Genomic DNA, 24,541 nt, shown 5'->3' on the forward strand with positions numbered 1-24,541 from the left:
GTCCACCCTAAGCGTGGAAGGGTATTCTCAGATGTGAGACCCTTGCTCATTGCACCATCAGGATTCAAGCAAACCGGGCCGAAGACGGCTGTAATGCCAGAAACCGGTCCCCGGGAGCTTGTTTCCTTCCCAGTGTAAGAATTGGCTTTTGTAGTTTGGTTTGCCCTGTTCCCATCATGCACTGGGACAGGAACAGACTAATTTGCATACAGCCAGGTTCTGAAACTGGGATGGTGCAGTGAGCTAAAAAACGGTGTTGGATCTAGCCCTGATCTCTTGACTGGGTGAGAGCTTTCTGCTTAATTCAGAGACTCTGTCCCTCACCACCCCTTGTTGTAAATATTTTTGTCCACCCTAAGCGTGGTGGGGTATTCTCAGATGTGAGACCCTTGCTCATTGCACCATCAGGATTCAAGCAAACCGGGCCGAAGACGGCTGTAATGCCAGAAACCGGTCCCCGGGAGCTTGTTTCCTTCCCAGTGTAAGAATTGGCTTTTGTAGTTTGGTTTGCCCTGTTCCCATCATGCACTGGGACAGGAACAGACTAATTTGCATACAGCCAGGTTCTGAAACTGGGATGGTGCAGTGAGCTAAAAAACGGTGTTGGATCTAGCCCTGATCTCTTGACTGGGTGAGAGCTTTCTGCTTAATTCAGAGACTCTGTCCCTCACCACCCCTTGTTGTAGGTATATACTCTTGTCAATTTTTAAATTGGAAAGTTGTTATCGGAATTGTGATTATTCCGTGTATTATCCATTCAATGACGGGTCTTTCTGACATTGTCAATGGTAATCTCTCAAGTTTTTCAATGCTCAGAATCGTATAGTCTGCTCCTTTCTGTGTCATACTGATTTGTTTATCAGTAAGGTTAAAGATAAAGAACAATGACGTTGTGTTGATTAAACGGCATGGCACATAGCCTGAACGCAGGTTTTGCAACGTCCAGCCTAGCTGTACAATAGAACGTAATTGGGACTGGCCATGTTGTAACATTAGCAAGTCCTGATCTATTATATCGATAGCAGATGATACAATACTGTCCAGTGAATATATTCTGGAGGACAGAGTCATTAACCCATTGTCCACAGCAGAAAGCGATTTTTCCAAATTAATACGATCAATTTCTTGTATTTTCTCTCAATTTGAGTCACTTTCCAAGCTTCGTTGTAAGCAGCGTATATACTGGCCGCTATGAAACGGTTTTGACGCTGTTTGCGTGGTCCCATTATGAAATCAAGCAAGTCAGCACCGTCTTTAAGTAAAGTCAAGTGTTGCTTAATTTCTGCCAGTGAGGATGTCTGTAGCCATTCAAGGCATAATTTTCCTACACTGTATGTTGTTACTATCCCTGGATGTTGTCTCTGGGAGTATCTAGGGTCAGGTCTGGTCATTTTTAACCCCTGTATTTTGTTCAGGAATCTATCTTGACAGTTATTTGTGTCTGTTGGCCAGATGAACCACTTTTTCCAATCAGGATGTGTTCTGTTTTGGTGTAAAATTTGGGATACGTCTATTTCAATATCTGTGGTTGTGTTATCAGGTATTGGCTTTGGAATAGACGGTTTGTTAAGGTCTTTAATCTTAGCTAGGCCAAGACAAGTAGTCTGTTGAATGGTGTCATTCAAGAACATTATTTGTTCTGGGATCATGCAGGCTGGAAATAATGCTTCCAATCCTTGGACCTGCCATTCTTTTGTACCCCAGATGGTTTTTGTTTCAATGTTGTTTTTCCAGAAATCAAAACCAAATGTAATAATTTTTTCATAAAATGTTTCTGAATAGATCAATTTAGTATTTGTCAGCATAGTTTTTGTACCTGTTTTATCTAACAGCTTGCAATAAAATGCTTCTGCATCACTTGTGTTAAAATATGGAAATTTCTCATAAAAAGTTTTAGAACTTCTTTTAGGTGGAGTAGCACAATGTTCCCATTGATTATATTTAAAAACATTTCTAGGCTGAGCAGATTTATGCAAATAGTGATGTGCATAGTGGTTGTAGCAATACATCTGTTCATAGCTCGATGAACCCTGTAAATAATCATGTTCTGTAAATTTGGCTGACAATACTAAGTCTGACATCATATTATTTATGCTTTCAAAGTCCCAATCATCAGAGAATGTACTTGGTTTTGCAAAGTCACTTAATGAAACCTTAAACTGATTTCGTAATCCGTTTTGTCCCAAACTACCCCGCCGGGTATTGGAATTGCTGTGACATTCACTGATGATAGATCTCTTTTCTCGATGTGAGATGACTTGTGTGGCTTCAGAACTAAGTTGATGTTCTGACTTGCTGTGTCCATTGTACTGTAATACAGTTTCCTAAAATTAAAACTAGAATTAGACAAAGAAGGAGTATAAGTATGCCTGATATAATCCAAAATGTAATCAATGGTGAAATCAGATAGGTTTCTTTGAGTTGAAGAAAGAGTTCTGTTGCTTTGTCTTTAAAAGTTTTTGTTTTTGGCTGTTCTTCAGGTTCGCTTGGATCTTCAGAAAAGTTATCGAAATTGATGAAGTAGCCAGATGCAGTCCTGTCAATTGTTGGAATTGCTTTTTCAAGTTTTCTTTCATTAGCATAGTCTGAGGCTACATCGGTGTAGACTGGTGTTTCTTGACAAACTGTTTCAATTTGGGTTTCAAGAGGCGCAAGTTCCATTGCATTGCTGCATAGTCCTTTTTTATTCACTGCAGGTTTATCAAATGTGATTAGTCTCTCAGTTTGAACCTCTTGGATTGTAGCAATTTTTGGTATTCTGCTATTTCTTGGGAGTCCACTGGGCCTACTACTTATTATTGGCCACATGATTGTGGTTTTACCAGGTTGATGAATACAACTCGGTTCTCCTTTTTACCGGCAAGTGGCGGTAGTACAACTGATCTTGTTCCGCTGACAGCTAAGACAGGTACTGTTTTCCTGTAAGAAGGCCCAAATTCCTTCTTCACCTCGATCTTCTCTCTGACCAGATCCCCAATCTTTGGAATCCAGACAGGTCTTGCTGGGACAGGTGGTATATCTTCAGTGGTTGTTAGCTGTTGTTTTAACTTTATGTTGCTCAGGGCTTTTCTTGTTTCATTTAAGTCCTGTAAAACAGCCAATTGATCTTTGATGTCAAAGCATTTCTTCTTATCTTCTACAACTGAAGTCTGACTATCTAAATCCTGAATATACATTCTAGTTCCGAACAATAGTTCGTACGGGCTGAAACCTTTTAGAGAATTTCTTGGCAGATTATTAAGATTACGTTGGACACTTGTTAAATGTTGGACCCACCCATCACCCGAACCTAATACCTTTGCCGTTATAGATTGCTTTATGTCTCGGTTTTTTCTTTCCACAATCCCATTTCCCTCAGGATGGAAGGGACAAGAGTACCGCAATTCAATGCCCATGCTGGTCATGGCCTCCTTAGAAGCTCGAGAGCTAAAAGCAGGACCCTGGTCAGAATGTAGCATGGCAATTGCGTATGTGCCGATAAAGACTCGCAAATCTTTTATAACAGTTCTGGCATCAGCCGAGCACTGGGGCCACATCCAAACGAATCTCGTACAGGAATCCACTGTGACCATAATATATTTATAGTTACCATCCCTTTGTAAGAGACCACAGTGGTCCAGGTAAACACATGCTAATGGTTTATCTGAGATTAGAAGGGGTGTCTGCGCCGGTCGTTTCACTGTTGATACTTTCATTCTTTGGCATATTTCGCATTCTAGAACATATTTCTTAGTTTGTATTCTCATGCACGGCCACCAATATCTCTGTTTTAATAATGATATTGTGGCTGAAACACCAGCATGTGCAGAAGCAAGCCCTTCGTGTGCCGCTGTAATTAGTCCTAACCTGTGTTCCATGTTTGGAATTGCCCTATCCCCCACTCCAGGGATTTGGGCAAATGGAACATTATTCGCATCAGTTATGTATAAGTACTTTACTGGAAAGCCTTTCAGGAATGTTTTTCTGTCATATTTTACTGACGCACTGACAGCTTGTAGTATGTCGCTGTCTATTTTTGTTTTTGACCGGGTGAAAGCAGCTACGGAAGCAGTTTGCACAGCTGCCTTCGCGGCTTCATCAGCCAATGAATTCCCCGCAACGTGAACGCCATCACGTTGATGACTCAGTGTGTGTATCACGTGAGTCTTTTGTAGTTCTTTTTGTAAAAGAACTACTTGTTCCCAAAGCATTTTATGCTTGATTGTGCCACCTTTTGCATCTTTGAACCCGTTTTCCACCCAATTCTGCAAATATTCATTATAAGACTGAACACAGTAAAATGAATCGCACACTATAAGTGTGGGGAATTCGCGATCGGTATTTTCAAGCGCCATCTTAAATGCTAGTAGTTCAGCTCGCTGAGCCGTACAATCTTCTAGAGATTGCGTTTTAGTGACCAGTGGTCTAAATTTTCCTTTGTGCCAACGACCTTTAACAATTGCGCACACAGCACTGTAAGCTTGTTTACCCCCAACTGCGGGTTGTGCTGATCCGTCTGTATATATTATACATCCGTAGTGTTCTGGAGGCAGGATTTCAGTTGGCAGAGGACATTCATATTCATATTGTAGAAATTCTTGTGTTTTTAGATTCGGATCAAATTCATATACTACGTCTGTTGCAGCAAGAGAATTAACCCATTGGATCCATCTCGGATGCAGTGCTTTAGCATTTGGAATGCTTGCTTTTGTTACCGCTTCTAGTGCTGGTATCAGTGTAACGATTATTATTCGTTTACCTTGCGCTAGGGCCCTTTCTTTTGCTACAGCAGTCTGAACCGCAGTTAGAATTTTCTCAGTTGAACTGAACTTCATTTCAGCTTTTGTGTACAAATGTGACTTGTAAGCAATTGGTACCGTCTCTCCCTCATTAGAGGTCAGGTACGTGAATCCGCATCTTCCTGGGATGACTCGGATTACAAGGTTGCGTGTATTATCACGGGTTTCTAATTTTGTTTTAGCTAACATGTCTGTTTGCAATGATCTCAAAATTTCTGTGTGTTTCTGAGTCCAGTTGATTGGTTTAAAATCAGGTTTTATTAATTTGTAGAGAGGTTTAACCCTCTCTGCATAATTTAGCATGTAAGTTCTTCCGAAATTCAGGAAGCCTAGTATTGATTGTAAGTTCTTCAGCGTTTTTGTAGCTTGGAGTACAGTGCACTTCTCTAAGAAGTTGTCTTCTAGGCTTTTGCCTTCACTTGATAATTCGTATCCTAAAAATAGGACAGTTGGATGGGCAATTCGGGACTTTTTAAAGTTGAATTTGTAACCCTCTGCTGCGAACCCAAGTATTATGGTGTTCACTCTTTTCAAGTGAATATCCAGGTCATCATCTGTGAGATAGATGTCATCGACATAAGATAATGCCTCATCATCATACATTTGTAGTAACTCTGTTACTCTGGCTGAGAATAATCCTGGGCTATTCTTGAATCCCCGTGGGAGTCTACAGAAATTTTTCTGTGATCCCATTATTGAGAAAGCGGTTAAATACCTGCTTTCTGGTGCAATATTTTGACAAAAGAATCCATTAGAAATGTCTAAGGTTGTTTTGTATTTTTTGCGAACTATGTTATTCATTAGTGCCGCACTGTGCGAATTTTGTACCGCAAATGTTTTGCAACATGAGTTAAGGTGTCTGTAGTCCAAGACTAGACAATATGTATTGTCCGGTTTGGAGACAGAAAACAAAGGATTGTTCATTTGAGAGGTGCATGTTTCAATCACCCCTTGGTATTCAAGTTGATCTAAAATCTCCCTGACCTGTTTTTTAGCTTCTTGCTTAATTGGGTACTGTCTCTGTGCAGTTGGTTGACTTTTTAACTGGATTTTGTGAGGAGGAGAGTCCTCATCCCATCCTACATGATTCTTATATAATGCAGGTGCTTGAGCTACTGCCCATTTTCTTGCATATATGTATTTTCTGTGTATTGGAATATGATTTAAGAAGGCAGGCATAATCATTTCTTCACCATGAGGGCACTCCCTGACAAACTCTGGTGGGCAGTCCTTCTCAGCTAATAGGATGTCATAGCCTTTTGAGAGGTTATCCCAAAACAGACCCCTTACTTTCCTAGTCTTATCCCCCTCTATACGCAATGTTATTTTGTATATTTTATGAGGTTTGCTAACTCTGGTATCTGCAGTTTCCACCTGAATGTATTCATTTGTGTCCACTGTCTCCAGATGATTCATCAGGAACTTGCGAGCTGTGGTCACTTCTGCTGCGCTGTCTAGCATTGTCTGTGCCCACTCTCCGTTTTTCAGCTGTGTCCTCCGTATCCTCGGCATGTTTGAATATTTTAATACTTGCTACCTTCTTTCTTGGAAACTGTAATTTTTTACTTTGAGCAGGTTCCTTGTCTTTGGACTTGGCGTGCTCTTCCCTTTGTTCTGACCGTCCTCTTCTTTCCGATTTCTGCGAGGAAGTCTGAAAAGATCGAGAGGGACGTGTATCAATATCTTGATATCTATCAGGCTTTTTCAAATTATCCCTATTTCTAAGGTTGTATCTTTTCTCAGAGGGCTCCCTTTGGGGAGACTGGTGTTCTCGGTTCGGAGTTCTTTATCTCCGCCGAGGAGACCTTCCTCTGGACTGGAATCTTTTTTCTTTGGGAGTGGATTGTTTATTTCCATCCCAGCTCTTTATTGAAGTGTTTAAATTATTTTTAATAAATATCTTTTCAGGATTTTCAAGTAGTTGGGGTTTTACCGGTTTCCCACCCAAACTATCTCTACCTAGTTCTTCATAGGATTTTCTATGATTCTGGCAAGTTCAATTGGTTGATCTGTTATATCTGTTTCTTTCAATTTTTGGCGGATCGCCACAGATGCTGCTTCACCTTTAATGTTGGCTAATAATATATCCGAGACCTGCTTGAAGTCTTTCAGCAATTTCATACCAAGAGTTAAAGCAGGTTCTGGACCGTATTCATTTTGAATCTGTCTTAGTACATCTGGTATTACCGCCAGAGACGGAACACCATGTGTTTTTGTGTAGATGGAAGCAAAGACTGTGCCCCAAGTGTCACAGTCCTCCACATGTGGTGCGACCCTCATTGGAAAGCAGATAGTCAGAATTCTGTGTTTCTCACCAGGGGTAGTATTTGGGAATACTGCCTCTATTTGAGTTATTTTTTGTGCTAGCCAGAATGGAATTTGTTCCCGTTTTGCGGGTGTTTTACCAAGACATGATTGTATGTTCTGTGGTGTAATTTTATTTGGTTCCCCTGATGAGGGGTCAGCAGTGGAATGTTAATAGATGGTTGGACTGTTGCAGTCCGCATTACATATTGGACTAACTGTCTGTGAATTTTAATTAGTAATTTTAGCTGGGCTAAAAGTTCTTTATCTGACATTTTTTCGATGTCTGGATGTGGTGTGTAGCTGGCTAGAACCGGCCACGTTGCTCCTGGTCTACCTAGTGGACCGAGCCTGGTGATGTGATCATTATGTTTTAGGGCGCCTTTAAACCAGAGCAGGTGCTCTTGGTAATTTAGTGGAATTTCCACATCCTCGAAAGGAGTGTATTCTTCCGGAGGTTCCTCTATTTTGTAATAGTGGAACTCGTGTGTTGTAGCGTTTGCCGCTGGAAAGTTTATCCATGAATAGAATACCTCTGTCTGCCGATATTCGTGTGCCTCTATCACGAAAATGACTGTACCACCTCGTGCTGTCAGTCCATTTTCTATAAGTTTAAGAGTTATAGTTTTTCTTATGTTGACCGGAATGAGAATAGCATTCCGGTCATTCTGTAGGAGACTTGTGTCTTACTCTATTAGTTGAGCTGCTATTCTAGCTGCCTCCCTATCGTCATCACTATCTGGCATTTTCTGTCAGAAAGGTTTTTCTGTTGCAGATCAAGTTTCAAGGAAACAAAAGATTAGGTGCACAATATTTTGGAACACTGTATCCTTCAACGTTGACTAAAGCAAAACTCTACATAGGAATCTCTTCCTACTAAGTTCCGGCGAATTTTAAACTTTCACCCACTCCAGACGTCTATTGGAGTATTTACGGGAAAAAAGGGTCTGTGTGAAAAAGCACGACTGAGTTACTCTAACGTCTGGCGTTAGTTTTATCGCCTTACCAAACGTTGGGCGCCATGTAGTGTAGTTCCTATTTTCCCTATAGGCTCTGCGCATTGGAATAACATAAACAGCAGTGTAGACGTAGAACTGAGGTCTTCTAGGTCTCTACTGACTATGTTAGACTTAATTTAGGTTTGCGCCAGCTAGCTCAGAGGTCACTGGAAACTTTCTTGAATGAATAGGAAGGGATCAGCTTCCCTGGCTCAGACAAGAAGGGATTCAGCTTCCGACAACCGCATAAACATGACAACGTTGCTCCCTCAGAATAAGAGTAAATCTCTAGAGTCGTGTGAAAACAATTGACAGCTATTTCACTCAGTCAGATGTGCGTTCTTAGTTTCACCAGAGCGCAGAGAAGAGAGAGACGGGCGTTTTCAATAAAAGGTATTATTTATTGAGCAGTCTTCCTTCTCATGCAAGAGAAATGAATTGCCACAATTGCAATACTTAATATAAAGTAAAGTACGTACAGAAAAAGGAGTATTATAAAATAATACTGTAAAAGCATTGATATGGTTTCTTAGCCATAAGACACTTTAAAATGGATAAAAATATATATACACATATATACATAGGCTAATGTGGTCAACTGGTGCTTCTAAAATACGCCTACCCCGGTGTACCGGACCTAAGCCTAATACGTGGGAAGGAGTAACTAAGTAGCAGTTTAAGTTAAGTTGGTTTTGCCAAGAATCTGTTACAAGAATTCTCTTCAAGGGTTTAGTCAGCACTGTACCTTTGGGAATAGAATGTAGGTCTGGTATCTCTCTCTCAGGACTCGATATCCCAGTCACCCGCAAGGGTAGGCTGGAAACGCCGGAGCTGAATTTTCTCTGCAGGAGAAAAGACAGCGTCTTTCTCAGCGCTTCAAAGAGGAGGGGCAGCGTCGTGGGCTCTCGCATCAGCTGGGCTCTCGGGCAAGTGGATTAGCTGCTCTGCTCCAAAACCACCACCGTGAGTTTGCTTAAGGCAACGTTGATATATTTATACCTGAAAGGTGCCGAGTTTGACGTAAGGTTTGGACATAAGACGTCAATAAAGATGTCACTAAGAACTGGCCGTTCTTACAGTGCTTGCAGGAGTTCTATTACAAATCAAAACAAAGCAAGTGGGGATTTCCCAGGTTGCTGGAGGTTTGGTGTGTCGAAAGAACTCGGTGTGCTTTCTAGGAATCCAAGGAAGTAGCTTTTGCCGTGCCTTGGACTGCAAGGGCGATTTACAGAAATATGGATCTGATTCTTATGCCATTATAGGGATATTATTGATTATAGCCGTACAAGGGCATGAAGTCGCAATATTGATTCGGGTTCCTAGATAAAACACATCAAAACAACTATATCTTGTCTCAAGCTTCTCGCCATCTCGTGAGCTAGACCTTGACTGCTATGCTAAACTACACCTGAGAAATAAAGAGTCAACTTTCTCCTGCAGACCGAAAGTCTTATTTCTTTGTTGAGAACCCTAGCAATATCCTCCAATATTACTGATGGTCTCCACAATAGGAAGGATCATTGAAAGAAAAGGGCTGACTAAAGTGTATTAGATATGGTAGGTTGTAAGTGGTATATTTTTCACCTTTCAAGCTACAAGCAATTTATGCTACATCTGACAATGTTCCAAATGCCATAACACAACTAAGTCCGCTTTGAGTCATATAGCTTATGGCCAATATTCGCTGTTGTTTTACCTCTCCACATCTTTGGTTTAGTCTGATTTCAGTATCAATTACAGATTTGGCCTACAATGAAGATTGATAAATGTAAATTTGCCAGATTTTGAATGATGTTCCCAGCTACCTAAACACACTTTTCTTAGCTGTGCCAAGTTAAATTTTGGCATGTTACATCAAACCCCCTTTCTAAGTAATTATGCTTGACTTTTCATTCCTTAGCTGTAATATTAAAAGCTGACTGTTAGCCAACAGAAGTTCTAGATGAATCAATGTCCATGCCTGATATCCCGATTTTTAGGTATAAATCCCACTATGCATACTTAATCAGACTATAGAATCAATCAATAATGTAACTTTTTTTGACCATTGTTAGATTTGGGGGTCTCTAGTTGGCACAGGTAGGTACTTGTGACAAATAAGGACCCTTGCCTCTAGTCGGGATAAGTGAATTGCACTTCTAAAATAACCCCTGCTCACCCCCTTGGTAGCTTGGCACAAGCAGACAGGCTTATCTCAGAGGCAGTGTGTAAAGGATTTGTGACCACATACAGTAACCCAGTGACAACACTACAGATGGACACCACACAAGGTTTTATATAAAAAATAAGTATACTTTATATAGAGTTACAACAAGACCATAAACAACAAAAATACACAATACTGTTACTTTAAGATGGTAGATTTAGCTTAGTTCAGTTCTTAAGATGCAACACTTTGCGTCAATGTACCTTAGGTTGCATTGCGCTTCCACGACAAGCAATGTCGCAGCGAGGGAAATGCGGCAAAGTTCAAGTACGAAGAAATAAAGACGTGAAGATCTTCCAGATGCGGCACGCTTCTCCGGGGATGCTAGAAGTTCTCTGTTCAGTGTGTGGACTGCAGCGGCGACACCCTTGATTCAGCGATGCGACGGCAACAGCTCCAACTGTGACACTCTTCTCCCACGATGCGTGAAACTTCCGTTCAATGCGACAACTACAGCTGTGACATCCACAATGCGACGGCAGCAGCTCCGATGGCAGTGCACTTCTGGGGAATGCCAGGCTATTTCCTTTGATGCGGTGCAGTGTGACGGTTCCAGCAGCGACACCCTCCTTCGGAGTTGTGAAGGCAGGCACAGCGACGGCGGCACGCTCCGACCTGGTTGCGAGACTCTTCTCTTGATGCAGTGCAATGCAACAGCTACAGCGGCGACACCCTCCTTCAGAGTTGCAACGGCAGGCACAGCGATGGTGACATGCTCCGACCTAGTTGCGAGACTCTTCTCTTGATGCAGTGCAATGCAACAGCGGCGACACCCTCCTTCGGAGTTGTGACAACAGCGACGGCGACACGCTTCCTCTTCATTGCGAGACGCTTCTCTCGATGTGGTGCAATGCGACAGTTCCAGCAGCGACACCCTCCTTCAGAGTTGCGACGGCAGGCACAGCGACGGCGACACGATTCTTCTTCGATGAGTCCCGCTTCCAGCTCTTTGGAACACGCAGTTCCTCAGAAGGGCCAAAACAGCAGCATGCACTTCCAAAAGAACTCTGGGGAGCTGGGGGTTGAAGTCTGTTGTCCCGGAGTCTTCAGAAGGAGGCACACTCTTTTCCAAGCCCTTGGAGATCCTTCACAAGTTGAAAGCAAAGTACACAAAGTTCCTTTCTCCTTCCTTTGGCAGTAAGGCAACCACTGCAGGCCAATCCCCCAAGCAGCACTTCAGCTTGGGAATAGTCTCTCCTCAGTTTCTTCATTTTCCTCTCCTCAGTACAGGTTTCTTCTTGTAGTCCAAAGTGATCTGATTTCTTGGGATCTGGGTCCCAATATTTATACCCCATAACCCTTTGTTCTCTGAGGGGAGAGGGGCCTGTGCCCAGTCCAAACCAGTTCTGAAGCACTCTGTTTACCAGACTTCTCCTTTTCTTTCACAGTGCAGGGCAGAAACAACAGACACCCCACAGGAGGTGGAGCCAGCATTGTGGAAGGCAAGTACAGTCCTGGAGCACTTTGTTGACAGGACTCCTTCTCTTCTTTCAGTGTGCAGGGCAGAGACATTAGCCGCTCCCCAGCCAGCATTGTGGAAGGCAGGAACAGCCCTATTCAAGGTTCAGGTGCAATTCCTCCCTCCCATCTAGATTCAGATCTCTCTATTCACCACTGGGCTGACTCATCCTGTCTCCAGCCCTTTCACTCACAGAAACCAGACAAAGGAACACATAAACAAGCAGAGGTAGGCTTGAAAAGTTAGGCAAGAACATACCTACTTTCTAAAAGTGGTATTTTTAAACTCTAATTTCTACCATGTTCTCTGAGTCAGGTAGGATTATAAAATGTAATAATTCTAACAGCCCATTCTGGCCTCTAGAAAACAGGTAGCCTTGCAATAGTGAAAAACGAAAATGGCTGTAATTTACTATTAGGACATGACACACACACCAGGGCATGTCCTACCTTATACTTACAATGCACCCTGCCCTTGGGCCTACCATAGGGGTGACTGATATGAAGAAAAGGGAAGGTTTAGGGACTGGTAAGTGGGTGCACTTGCCCAGTCAGCGTGACAGTACCAGACTGCACACAGGCTCTGCAATGGCAGACCTTAGACACATCTTACAAGGTTGCTTCTGTTGGTGGCACAACCAGTGTTGCAAGCCCACCAGCAGCATTTGGATTTACAAGCCCTGGGCACACTCAGTGCACTGTACTAGGGTCTGACAAGTAAATCAAATTGCCAAACATGGAACCACTGATAAATACATCAATTTACAATAGGGAGCACTTGCGCTGTGTCACTGGACAGCAGTGGCCCAGTGCCCAAAGCATCTAACACCAGCAAAAATACATGAGGCAACAGCAAAAATGGAAGGGAGACCCACGCCAATGGTGCCAGGTCTAACAACCATATGCCAATAAAATATTTCCATTCTTTTGAATCTAGGGACTGTTCTATGTAAGTGTTGTTAGAATGCTTCAATGCCTTAGATTTTATGTGCATTATATGAAGCTGTAATACAAGTACATGATGGTCATTATTGTGTTACTTTATTTTGTCTTTGGGCAATTTTTACTGATTTCTGTGGGAGAACTTTTCTGGTCTGAAAATTAGTCCTTTGTTTGATTAAATATAATTTTTCAAGAACAGCATACAAATTGTCATCTGCCTTACTCTGCAAAATGCCTCCTAGAGAACAGATACACATATCTCTAAAATGGATTATCAAGTGTTCATTGGTAGGGTCCATTAACTAATAGACAGAGTGTACTTATTTGAAACATCACACTTTCTATGAAACCCATTTTCTTGCATACATTATATGCTCTTTGCATGTTGTTTTTCATGTAATTCTTCATACTATGGAGATATTAAGTTATCATTAATGCTTTGTAAGCTTAAAGGGAGTTGATAATTTTGGTATTGTTAGCACAGTAATTTTACTCACTCTATATGTGTGTGTATATATGCATTTAATAGAGACATCTAGCTTCCGATTCCTCACCTTTGAATTTCCTGGAATCAGACTGGAGCCGAAAGATTTTTCTTCGAGCAATATCTCTGTGCTTCGAAAGGTGGCATTGATCGGCACCACGTGACATCGTCTCCTATGTAGGCGTCACCTCAGCGCTCTGAAGTCCGTTTTTTCTTTTCGTGTCAGCCAGCGCTGATCCGTGAAGAGAACTTCCGACTGTCACTTTTTTACAGGCTTTCTTTGCCGTCTTAGCAAAACTTTTTGGTGTGTAGGTATGTTTAAGAAGACTTCTGGATTCAAACAGTGCGGCACCTGCCACCGTGCCACGTGATGACAGATCCCCACTTGATTTGCCTCCTGGAGAGCGATCATTACTTGGTCGTTCTCCGACTGCCGGGCCATAACTCAAAAAGCTTTGTGGGAGCGGTCCCTAAAGCTGCTTGTTGCCCGGCGCTCGTCATTGCATCGTTCGCCTCGGAGGTCTTGTTCAAGGTCCTGGTCGAGGTGGGGTTCCAAGCACCGCTCCCTGAACCCAAAGTCCTTCCTCCTCCCACTTGAAGTCCTCAAGTTTGTCAGGTAAAAAGCACAAAAAACACAAGAAGTCGAAACACACTTTGACTTCATCCTATTTGTTATCCGACGTGACAGAGGAGTCTTGATGCTCTACGCCTTGTTCCGCTGACTCGTGCCTTGGTAGGCTCCATGCTCTTCTGCCTCCCCAAGAACGGCCCCCACCCAACTTAAGGAATATTATGATGCAATGTGCCTCATATTTGGGCGGCCTGACCCTGCTGGCGCGCCTTCAGGCGCCACAGGCTTGGAGGGGGCTCCATCGGGTCCCATGTCGGCGGCTCTGGAGCCTATGCCCCCCAGGGAAACGGCAATGGATCCGGACCAACGCTGGTTGTCCTCCGATCCGGCTGTCCCTTCGGGAGGATCTTCTGCCACAGCAGCATGTGAGGGATCTCCACCCAACCCTGTCAACTCTACACCTTCGTGCATGGAGATTGAGGTGCCGCAGTTCATTGCATTCAGCTTTCCTCCTGAAGTTTGCAATGTTATTTTGGCGGGGAGGCGACCATCCACTATGACCTTGTACACCTGCTGGTAGAACAAATTTGTGAAATGTTGTACAGAATGATCGATTGATCCTCGTTCCGCTTACCTCTCTCAAATTCTAGTTTTTATTTTGAACCTTGCTCAGCAGGGCTCTGATATGGGCACTTTTAAAGGGTACCTTTCGGCCCTGTCTGCCTTTATGAGGCTGCCAGACCAACCCTCCTTAATTAAATTCTCTATTGTAAATACATTTCTTAATGGGCTTGTACATATTTTTCCACCTGCCCCTTTCATCATGCCTCAGTAGGATCTTCATTTGGTTTTCACCTTCCTGATGTGTGTTCCTTTCAAACCTCTGCATAACTGCCACCTCTGGCTACTTACTATCAAAACAGCTTTTTTAGTGGCAATAACTTCTGCCAGGAGGGTGAACGAATTGCAGGCTCTGTCATCCAAGCATCCTTACCTGATCATCAAGCTTGATAAGTAGGGGCTTCGCACTAGGGCCTCTGTATTACAGAAAGTAGTAACACCATTCCACATGGGGCAATCTGTCACCTTGCCCACTTTCTATGCTCCTCCGCACCCCTCTAAAGAAGAGGTGCAAATCCATTGCCTGGAACCCAAAACAAGCGTTGTTGTTCTAGCTTGACCGCACTCATGAATTCCGGATGGACGACTAACTTTTTGCTGGATAGGCTGGATCAAAGAAAGGTGGTGCGGTGCAGAAGTGGACTATCTTGTGATGGGTTGTCCTCTGCATCACTAATTGCTACACACTGGCCAAAAAGCAGCCTCCTGAAGGCGTAAGGGCTCATTCTACCAGAGCTAAGGCTGCTACCAGGGCCTTGCAACATGGAGTCCCAGCCCTTAACATTAGTCAGGCAGCAACATGGGCATCCCTGCACACGTTTACCAAGCGCGACTGCCCAGCAGTCAAGTCTACAGGGATGGCCTTTTTGGCTGCTATGTCCTGCTGGACTTCCTGATCTAACATATCCTCAGTCGGGGATGGTATTGCTTGGGTATCTATTCAAAGGTATGGAATCTGTGGCTAGATGTATATATCAGATGGACAAGTTACTCACCTTCGGTAACGCCTTATCTGGTAGAAACATAATCTAGATGCAGATTCATTACCGACCAGCCTATCCTCCTCACACTGCAGATACGCCTAGTGGCTGCAGCTTAGTGATCGCACTAGTTTAGACACGCACAGAAATGAAAGATCCTTGGTTTCGGAAAAAGGGCACTACCTCTGGTGTTCAATGTTGAAACACACACTAGTTACAACATTTAACAACATTTACTGCTGAACTCTTTACTGCACGCGGATGCGTCTGCGGTTGCTGCATTTACTGCTGGTACCACGATGTAGGTACCATAGTGAAGCTAAGACGCGCGTACTTGTAGTTGCGTACATTTTCAAGAAACGGACCCTCTTCCAAGCGTCTAAATACTGTTTTAGAATCTTTTGCTTTTTAGATTCCAACCAGATGGCGGATTCTAATTAAACATTCATTTAAATATTGATCGCACAGTTGCATTCATTGCAACTTCAAAGTAAAGCTTTCCGGCTAGAGTATTCCTCTCACATACTCTACTCTACCAATGTGAAGGTTGACCACGCGCTTCACAAGCCACATGCATTCTTAAGTAAAATACTTGAAACAAAGTGTCTAAAATTCCCCACACAATCTTTTGACTTTTAGATTCCAACTAGATGGTGGATTCTATATAGATATAACTGTGCCATTTTTGCTGTTTGACGCTGTCATTGCTTTTTACAAGATTTGCTATGTGGAAATTTATACCACAACTGGATTTGGTGAGTCCACCACTAATTGTGGCCACCCTTTAACCCCTTCGGTGCTCATGACGAGCTGAGCTCGTCATGAGGCACAGTGCTCGTGTGCTCATGACGAGCTGAGCTCGTCATGACCACACCCATTATCATTATGGCCCAGCACAGCAGAGGAATATCCTGCGCAGCCAAGGTGTTAATCTATTTTTTACGTATAAAGAAACACACCTGACTCTTGTTTACATTATTTTGCCCCATATAGGCTGTCCACATCCATGTTTTCAGTCCCGAGGAAGATCCGCTATGACGCTTGTTGAACAGCGCATATCCCTGGGTCGAAACGTCAACGCTCTTTATTTAGCTCATGTCCATCAGTTTCTTTACCCCAAAGATAGAACTAAGATCTTTCTTTGTTAATGTGTTTATGAAAACATAGGATATAAATTGTGAAAGGACAGACATATATTGATTCATATGATGCATATTTGTTATTTGTATGTTTTTGTTTATATTTCACTCACGATATCATCTTGTCACTTCATTTCACTTGACTCACGAAAGACACTTTGTTTATCTGTTAATGAAATTGTTTATGTGACCGCCATATATAAAAAAGAGTGAATACTACATTTAAACTATTGAATAGGTACTCATTGTGTGTTTCCTACGGCATATCAATTATTGAATGTTGAGCAATTGGTTTATCCGACAGAACCAACTGTAGATTATATTATCAAATACCCAGGTCCTGAGGGACACAGGGACTTCATATTATTACTAATAGCAAGGCAGAGTACGAGCACAGAAGAGCCAATCCCGGCCCGTATCAATGTATACATTGCAGTTATAAGATACACCAGGAAACAGATGATGGTTCCTTAGGATAACACAAAACAGTCAATGGCTTCCATTTTTTGTGAGAATAGCTATATGGCTTAAAGTCTTCCTCGCTGTGGCTTGCATGATGTATAACTTTGTTTGCTGTCCCTCAGAAGCAGCACCAATGCCTTAACAAGGCTTGGTGTTATTGATAAGGTGGCAAGTACCAACTATTCCCTCTCTCCTGTTGCATTTCTGCTCTTACTGTTCGATCCCTTGTGATTGCTACCTGTCTTGTATTAAGATCCACGGTTTGTTGCTATGGTTTTAGCAACATACACAATTAGAACCCTGTAACCAATGGTCTGTTTGAAATGACCGCCGTCCTTGACTGGACACATTAGTAAAAAGTGCATCCTGTCTGTCCCTCTGTTCTAAACTGCCCCATCATCAATGTACAACCCTTAGTGGGTAATCAGATAGACTTGCCTCTATGCCCCATTAATTGTCAGAGTCTAACAGAAATACTTTTTCAAATAATATCCTCCACCTTAATACCTGCTTCCAGTGGGAACAACACAACAGAAATCAGATGATGGCTACATTGCAGTTGCATCAGCTTCAATTTAGACTGCTTTAAAGTTAACAGTTACATTGATATTAATCATAAGTATGTTCTTTGATATTTGCAGAAACACCATAAATCTCCTGATATCGTCATAGGGGCAGATACCATTGTGGTAAGTTATGAGCTAAACTTTATTGCACAGACAATTCCAGTATCCACTCTTTAAGTCCAATTGGGTGTTAAAGTGATGTAGTAATTTCTCAGTTAATTGTTAGGCATTTAGGAGTCCCTATCTATAATACTTATTAATATTAGCCTGTTATTTCCACAGTGTTAGCAAAAGATATTTCACTTTGATATGGCAAATCTGAAATACTCCTTTTCTGTTTTTTAACTCCCATAGTTTTCACTCTTGTTATAGTGTTTCTTATGCCAACAACAGGAGTGTCTTTATTATAGAAAAACTCAATACGTAGTTAAGGTTTTGGTTTGAAAATGTTTAGGAAAAAGTACTATGCTGTTTTTCATTTTATTTCAGACTTTGGAAGGAGCCATTCTAGAAAAACCAGTAGACAAGCAAGATGCCTATAACATGCTTTCACGGTTGGTAATCTAAAGAGTGCTTTAACAAGAGCAAACTATTTGTTACTTGTCCACATCGCTGTAGAGTTTTGAAAACACATCTTTAACCTTGCGCACTATCCTTTCTCAGTCAAAACTGCTTTCACAACCCCTTTCATTTTAAGAGCTTATTTATTTATAGAGCACTAACAATCATCCCGAGGGATATCACAGCGCTAAATAGCAAGAATTTGTTATACAGTCACCAGCCGAAGTAGTGGTTTTGTTAAATACTAGATTTTAGGAAACAGATGGGTTTTCATTTTTTCCCTAAAAACCAAATAATCTTCTGTGAGGCGTAGATCTTGAGGTAGTTTGTTCCACTTTCTAGCTGCCAGATATGAGAATGAACAACCTCCTGCCCTCACTTTCCTTATGCGCTTTTACCTGGCCTGTGCTTGGTAAAGTGACCGTGGGCACCTCGTAGGAGCGTAAAATTAAATTTTGTTCTGGGTCCACTACAGTGTAATGCCTTATGTGTGTGGCTGAGCAGCTTAAACACTGCTCTCTGTTGCATGGGTAGCCAGTTGAGTTGTTTCAGGCACATGGAGGCTGAGTTCAGTCTGCTTTTATTACACACCAGTTTTGCTCCAGTGTTTGTAGTACCTGTAGGCGTGTAAAGAGGTAGTCTGCCATGCCTACAAACAAAGCATTGCCATAATATAGCTTGCTAACGAGCAGGGCCTGTGTGACTGTCTACACTCCAATGGGATCCGGGGAAAGAGTCTTCTTAGCAGTTTCAGGGTTACAAAGCCCCTTCCACACAGGGCCCGCACATAGTCCTTCATGCAAAGGGCACTGTCAATGAGGATGCCTTAGTTTTAGCACATTGCTTGGGTGCTGGGGCATCTTCCAGAGTTTGTGGCCACCAAGTGGCATCCCAAATCAAGTTAGCTCAACCAAAGAGCAGGATTTCCAATTTCCCTGCGTTTAATTTCAGGCAATGTTCTGACATCCATTTTGCCATCTCTACGAGGCAGTTTTTCAGCTTTGCCTTTGTGTCCTCATGTCTTTTCTCAAGCGCTACCATCTGCTGGATTTTATCTGCATAGTAGCATTTTTTTTTACAAATTTTCACTAAAGATGACACATATGCTTTAAAAAGTGTGGGGCTCAGGGAAGCTCCCTGTGGCACACCAAAGCCGATGGCCCTAGGTTTAGAGAAGAAATGGTCCAGTTGTACCGTTTGTGTTCTGTTACTCAGAAACTAGCGGAGCCACTGTAAGGCTTTGGCATGGATTCCTTTTTCGTGCAGGTTTTCCAGCAGTCGATTGTGCGAAACCGTGTGGAGCACTGCCAACAGGCCCAATAATATCAGGGCTACAGCTCCCCCTTGATCGGTCAGTGCTCTGATGTTATCTAGGACGGCCAGAAGTGTTGCCTATGTGCTATTAGTAGCCCTGAAACTGGTTTGTGTGGGATCTAATAGATCGTTAGACTCTAGGTAGTTGGATAGTTGTTTATTCACCAACTTCTTCAGAACTTTGGAGAGGTATATAAGCTGAGAAATTGGCTGTTAGTTTTCAGGGTTGTGCGCATCTGTTCCCGCTTTCTTCAGCATGGGGGTCAGTACCACCTGCTTCCAGACCTCCGTAAAGGTAGGAGAGTTAAGAGAGTGGTTGATTAGCTGAGTGAAATAAGGACATAACCCTGCTGTGATCTGATCAAAGATAAAATGAGGGCAGGGATACAAGGGAGATCCTGATTTCACTTCCCCCATCGCCTGTAGGACCTCGTCCTCTTTTAAAGTTACCCATGCTAGATGTGGGGCTTGGGTGAGGAGTCCGGTGCTCCCAGTTACTTGGATCTGCAGTGGTGTTTGGGTTAAAGGAAGAGTAGATTCTGCTGATCTTGTCAGAGAAAAATCTACTGATTTTTTTTCCACAGGCTTCTTCTGAGGGGGGCAGTGTCTGGGACATACTCGCAGGTTTGCTAAGTTCCCTTACTATTTTAAACAACTCTTTTGTTGAGTTACAGTTCTCGTTAGTTCGTTGCGCATCGTAGGTCTTCTTAGTCTTTCTAATGGCATTGTTATAGGTCCTAAGTTCCGACTTATACCTTAACCTGTCCGGTTCCTGCTTAGACCGTCTCTATTGGTGTTCGATCAATTTACAGTTTCTTTTGAGTGCCCTCAAGTCCGTTGAGTACCACTTCTCAGAGTGGGGTCTTTTTGTCAGCTTGGATTCTACCTTGGGGGCGCAAATGTCCAGGACTTTTGTAATTCCCATTTCAAGATTAGCTGCTCCCATGTTCACAGGGAGAGCACTCAATGAATTTATGTTGTCGGAGGTAAAGGGGGCCTGAAAGGCGTCCTGGGTAACTAGCCTCCAGGCTCTATTGGCCGACTGCGAGGATTTACCAGATTTACCTGATTTTTCCAGCAGGCTAAATGAGAAGGATGTAAGGTAATGATCTGTCCAGGATAGAGGTTTTATCTCCTGTATAAGTGTGGATTCAATATTACTGAAAAGTAGGTCTAGTGTATGCCCAGCAATATGTGTGGGCCCCTTGATCAACTGCTTGAGTTGGAGGATTTGCATGTCACTTTCCAAGTGTGTTGCTGCAGGGTTGTTCGCCATCTCAAAGTGGATGTTAAAGTCCCCTATCACCAGGTACTTCACATGTTTCAGACAGACAGGGAGAAGTTGGGTGAGTACTCTAGAGCTGAGTTTGGCTTGGTGTCCGGTGGGGCGGGGGGGTGCGGGTGGGGGGGGTTATAAACCACAGCTCCAGCAAATATTGTGTGGCCATCTTTGGATAGCTGAAATGGTAATATTTTGTGCTCTCCAAATTGTGCCACATGGACATACAGGCAGGTCAAGTAATCTTTAAATACAATAGCTGTCCCTCCTCCCTTCTGTCCATGTCTGTCTTGTTTTAGTATCTTGTAGTTTGCCGGGAGGGCATTAGAGATATCAGGGCAGTTGTTTCCGTCCAACCAGGTGTAGGGTATGAAGGCCAGGTCGGGGTTCCTCTCATGGAGAATGTTTTGGTACCGACCTGGCATTAAAATAAATGCAGGTCAGTTTACACAAATCCACTTCTTTGTAGGACCAGTCCGATTGTGTTATGCTGCTCCATCTGCAGCCTATACAGGAGAAAGGTCCCTCAGTGTGACCTGGATGGGCTTTTGTGCAGGAAGTATTATCAGTCGCTCCATATTAAGAAATCTTTAGGAGTGTATTTCTTGTTTATTGTTGAACAGTACATGGGGCTGGTTCGCGAGAGACAGGGGTCTTGGCCCCTGATCCCCGTCGGGGGCAGACAGGCTTGCCTTAGGTGCGCCCTTGGCACGCCAGCGGCGCACCCGCTGCTGCAAAATGCGGAATTAAAAATGGTACCATGTGCAGTAAAACTAATAAAATGACTAAAAACTATTGTTTTTAAAAGGTGCCAGTAAAGTTGGTTAACGGTTTAAGTCACACCTAGCTTCAGGACTGAGTGCAGCGCTCAGCTAGTAGTATTATCAAAATTCTGAGATCAAACAGGCATTATCAAATATAACATTCATATTTTTTAATAAACTGCAACGTGAAAGGCATTCTATAGACTAGCTATTTTCTTTGTAACTCACTAAGTGTGGAGTAAGTAAAGGCGCTGTTGAAGTAATGACAAGGAAGTAAATGTCAGCCAAAGAAAAGGGAATACTTTTCAAAAAAGAATCTATAGGCGTCTTCTGTGGGATGTGTTTAAGTACCTTTTAAATTCCAGTCTATCCACCAATCGCATGTTAAGCACCTCAAAAAGAGGTCTAGCCTTTTGGAAAACAGAATGGCCGGCTATTAGCTTTGTCAGTGCTTGTCTCCTTGGTAGAAAACAAATAGAGGTGCCTGACACCAGGGGCACTGGGAAGCACAAAGAGGTGTGGAAAAATGCTCTTTTGAAAACCCATAACTATGGGTTCAAAGCATTAGAATCATGATCTGTAAGGGAACAGGCTTTTTGCAGGTTTAGCCCCCACGTTTTGCTCCCAATTGGATCACTAGCTGTTGGATTTTTTACCCTGAGAGTGCACAGAGAACTGCTAACCAGACCTCAGTGCCAGTGTTTTAACACCATTCAAAGTATATATCGAATTGGCTTACTTATAAGTCTCTAGTATATGGTACCCAGGCTACCAGTGGCATGTAAGACAGTGTGTACACCCAGGGCTACAGCACTGATTGTGCCTATCTGTGTATGACAGCGTACAACCTGACTCCCAGCCTGCCACTACAGGCTGGAAGAAGCAAAGGCAAAAGGATGTGTGGGAAATGATCAGACTAATTAAAGGTAGGAAGAAAATCCATTAGTTCCTACAAGTGGGAACGCCGGTTTGAACCTAGTCCACGGATTGCATATGCATCTGTGTTGGTTTGCAACCAGGTTTAAATTGTATGGGTAGGAAGGCATCAAGGATGATTTTTGACTATTATGTTATTTTATGTTTGATGTTTTTGGTTTTGTGAAGTATTGATAAGAAAACAACATCTTATTGTGTGACACAACTGGGGAAGGTTCGGTGAGTGTTTGAATTATTTAAAGAATTTGTCTGGGGACTAGGTTCCCACCTGTAGGAACTAATGGATTTTCTTCCTACCTTTAATTAATCTGATCATTTCCCACACTATACGGTATCAAATTAGTTGTGGCATTGAACTCAACCTGATGCCCAGGTCGAGTTTAATGTTACTGTTAAAGTAATGCAACTTTTAGAAAGTTGCCATTCTGTGACCCAGCTGGTCCAGTAGCCTCACACAGGCACTGGTGGCAGACAGCTTACTGCCCACCTGGGGAGTCGTGTGAATGGCTCCAAGGCTTTGGAACAATAGCGATCTGCTACAGGGAAATGTGTCACTTCCCCCATGCAGGAAGCCACTCAAGGTGTTAGCCCAAAAGGCGAACTTCAAAGGTAAAGCCACCTTTGGCTAGCAGATGTGTTCCTGCTCCTTGGGGGGCTGCGCTTTTTTCAGGTACATAATCTTTATACTGGGACAGAGCGGGAAACCTGAGGCTCAAAACGGTTGTCCCATGGTCATGTAGCCCTCCGATTACCCCACCTGTAGAGTGGGCTACCAAGCTCCTGACAGCAGAGGATGGGTGCAGACATCTTGGGAGTGGGCCGAATAGTACCCTCTGGAATTGTTGGGTGCCACGCATTTCTGTAAAGTCATCACCAAGAGGGAGGGGATCTGGTAGCTCTCTGGCTAGTGACTGTGTTGTACTCTCAGGGCACTTTCCTGGGATAAATATGGCACCCCTGGCACTCTGAACCTCAGATCGTGTTAGAACTGGAACAAGGACCGAAGAAGGAATGACCTGCTGCCCACTGGACTTCACAAAAAGAGGCTGCTCTGTCTGCTGGACTGCACCTGCTGCCGCTTGGGCTAACAAAGTTCATACTGTGACTGTGGTTCCTGGTTTGGGGCAAAGTACTCCCCCATTCCCTGCTTGAAGCAGTAACTCTAAGGGTCAGTTGACTGACCCCCTTGTAAAAGTACCAGATACATTAAAGCTGAAGAAGCACAAACCGGCAAGTTGTCAGCCACTGGACAAGATTTGGTGCCAGCTGCCGTTGGGCGCCGCAAAAGACCGACCCTCAAAGCCCTAAAGTTGCACCAGAGTCAATCTGAAACAGGAGTGTTGTCAGATTCCAGATTGACTGCCCAAGAAGGATACTAGTCCCCACTACATGATTTTGCTGTGACCACTGTACATAGTCCGGTAGCCTAGTCTCAGCTGACTTTATACCGTCTCGAAGAGGACTTTGTTGGACCCCGACCTCTGTGGCCAAAGTTGCCCTATGCAACTCATGGAACAAGGAATCACCGCAAAGGCATCCCTGTCGACCATACAGCAACTGGAACATCCTCAAGCATCTTTTTAACCTGTATCGTCAGCAGGACAACCACTCCATTAACATCTATGGCTGTCATGTTGTGAATGTTGTAACTGGACTGACAAACACTCTGGTGGCCAGGTAACTGTCAAAATCTACCCCATCGGCCCTGCAGACCTTCTCCAGGTCAGATTTGGTTGCACAAGCCTGTCCGCAGTAGCCCAACTAACTTTTACAAACTTTAAATTGACCAATGCCTGTTTGCAGTTGAATTAAAAAGTGATAAAACCTTTACAAATCTGTATCTGGATTTTGCTCATCAAGGACTCTTTTTACGTGTCGAAACACGTAGCGGTTATCGGATTAAAATTTATTTCCCGCATCCTACATTCTGAGTGTGCGTGATACCTGTTGAATTGTTTATTGAATGTTACCGGCATTGGGTACCGCCGGCTGGTGCACCACCTGACTACGGGACCGATCCCGGAAGAACCCTGACTGTTTGATTCATTTATAAATTGGTGTCGTTTCTATTGTGTTGTGTGGCTCTATTTTGTTGTTAGGTGCTGTTAAATGCTTTTACACGATGTTCCTTTGTGCAAGCCTTGCTGCTCAAAGCCATAGCTACCCAAAGTGGAGCTT

General features: G+C 43.2%; 1 protein-coding gene across 5 annotated transcripts in view; it reads left to right on the forward strand.

Annotated features, from left to right (window-relative positions):
- The window catches only part of ASMTL (acetylserotonin O-methyltransferase like), a 329,012-nt gene that overhangs the window by 78,849 nt on the left and 225,622 nt on the right, over window positions 1-24,541 (forward strand). For 4 of the 5 annotated variants that reach the window (XM_086934246.1, XM_086934245.1, XM_086934244.1 and 1 more), the window contains 2 exons: window positions 17,585-17,632; window positions 17,999-18,063. In XM_086934246.1, the coding sequence (XP_086790372.1) occupies window positions 17,585-17,632; window positions 17,999-18,063 (113 nt within the window). The remainder of the gene's footprint in view (window positions 1-17,584; window positions 17,633-17,998; window positions 18,064-24,541) is intronic. The other variant, XM_086934247.1, reaches the window with a different exon arrangement.

Source organism: Lissotriton vulgaris, chromosome 8, assembly GCF_964263255.1.
Source record: "Lissotriton vulgaris chromosome 8, aLisVul1.2, whole genome shotgun sequence".
Lineage (NCBI taxonomy): Eukaryota > Metazoa > Chordata > Amphibia > Caudata > Salamandridae > Lissotriton > Lissotriton vulgaris.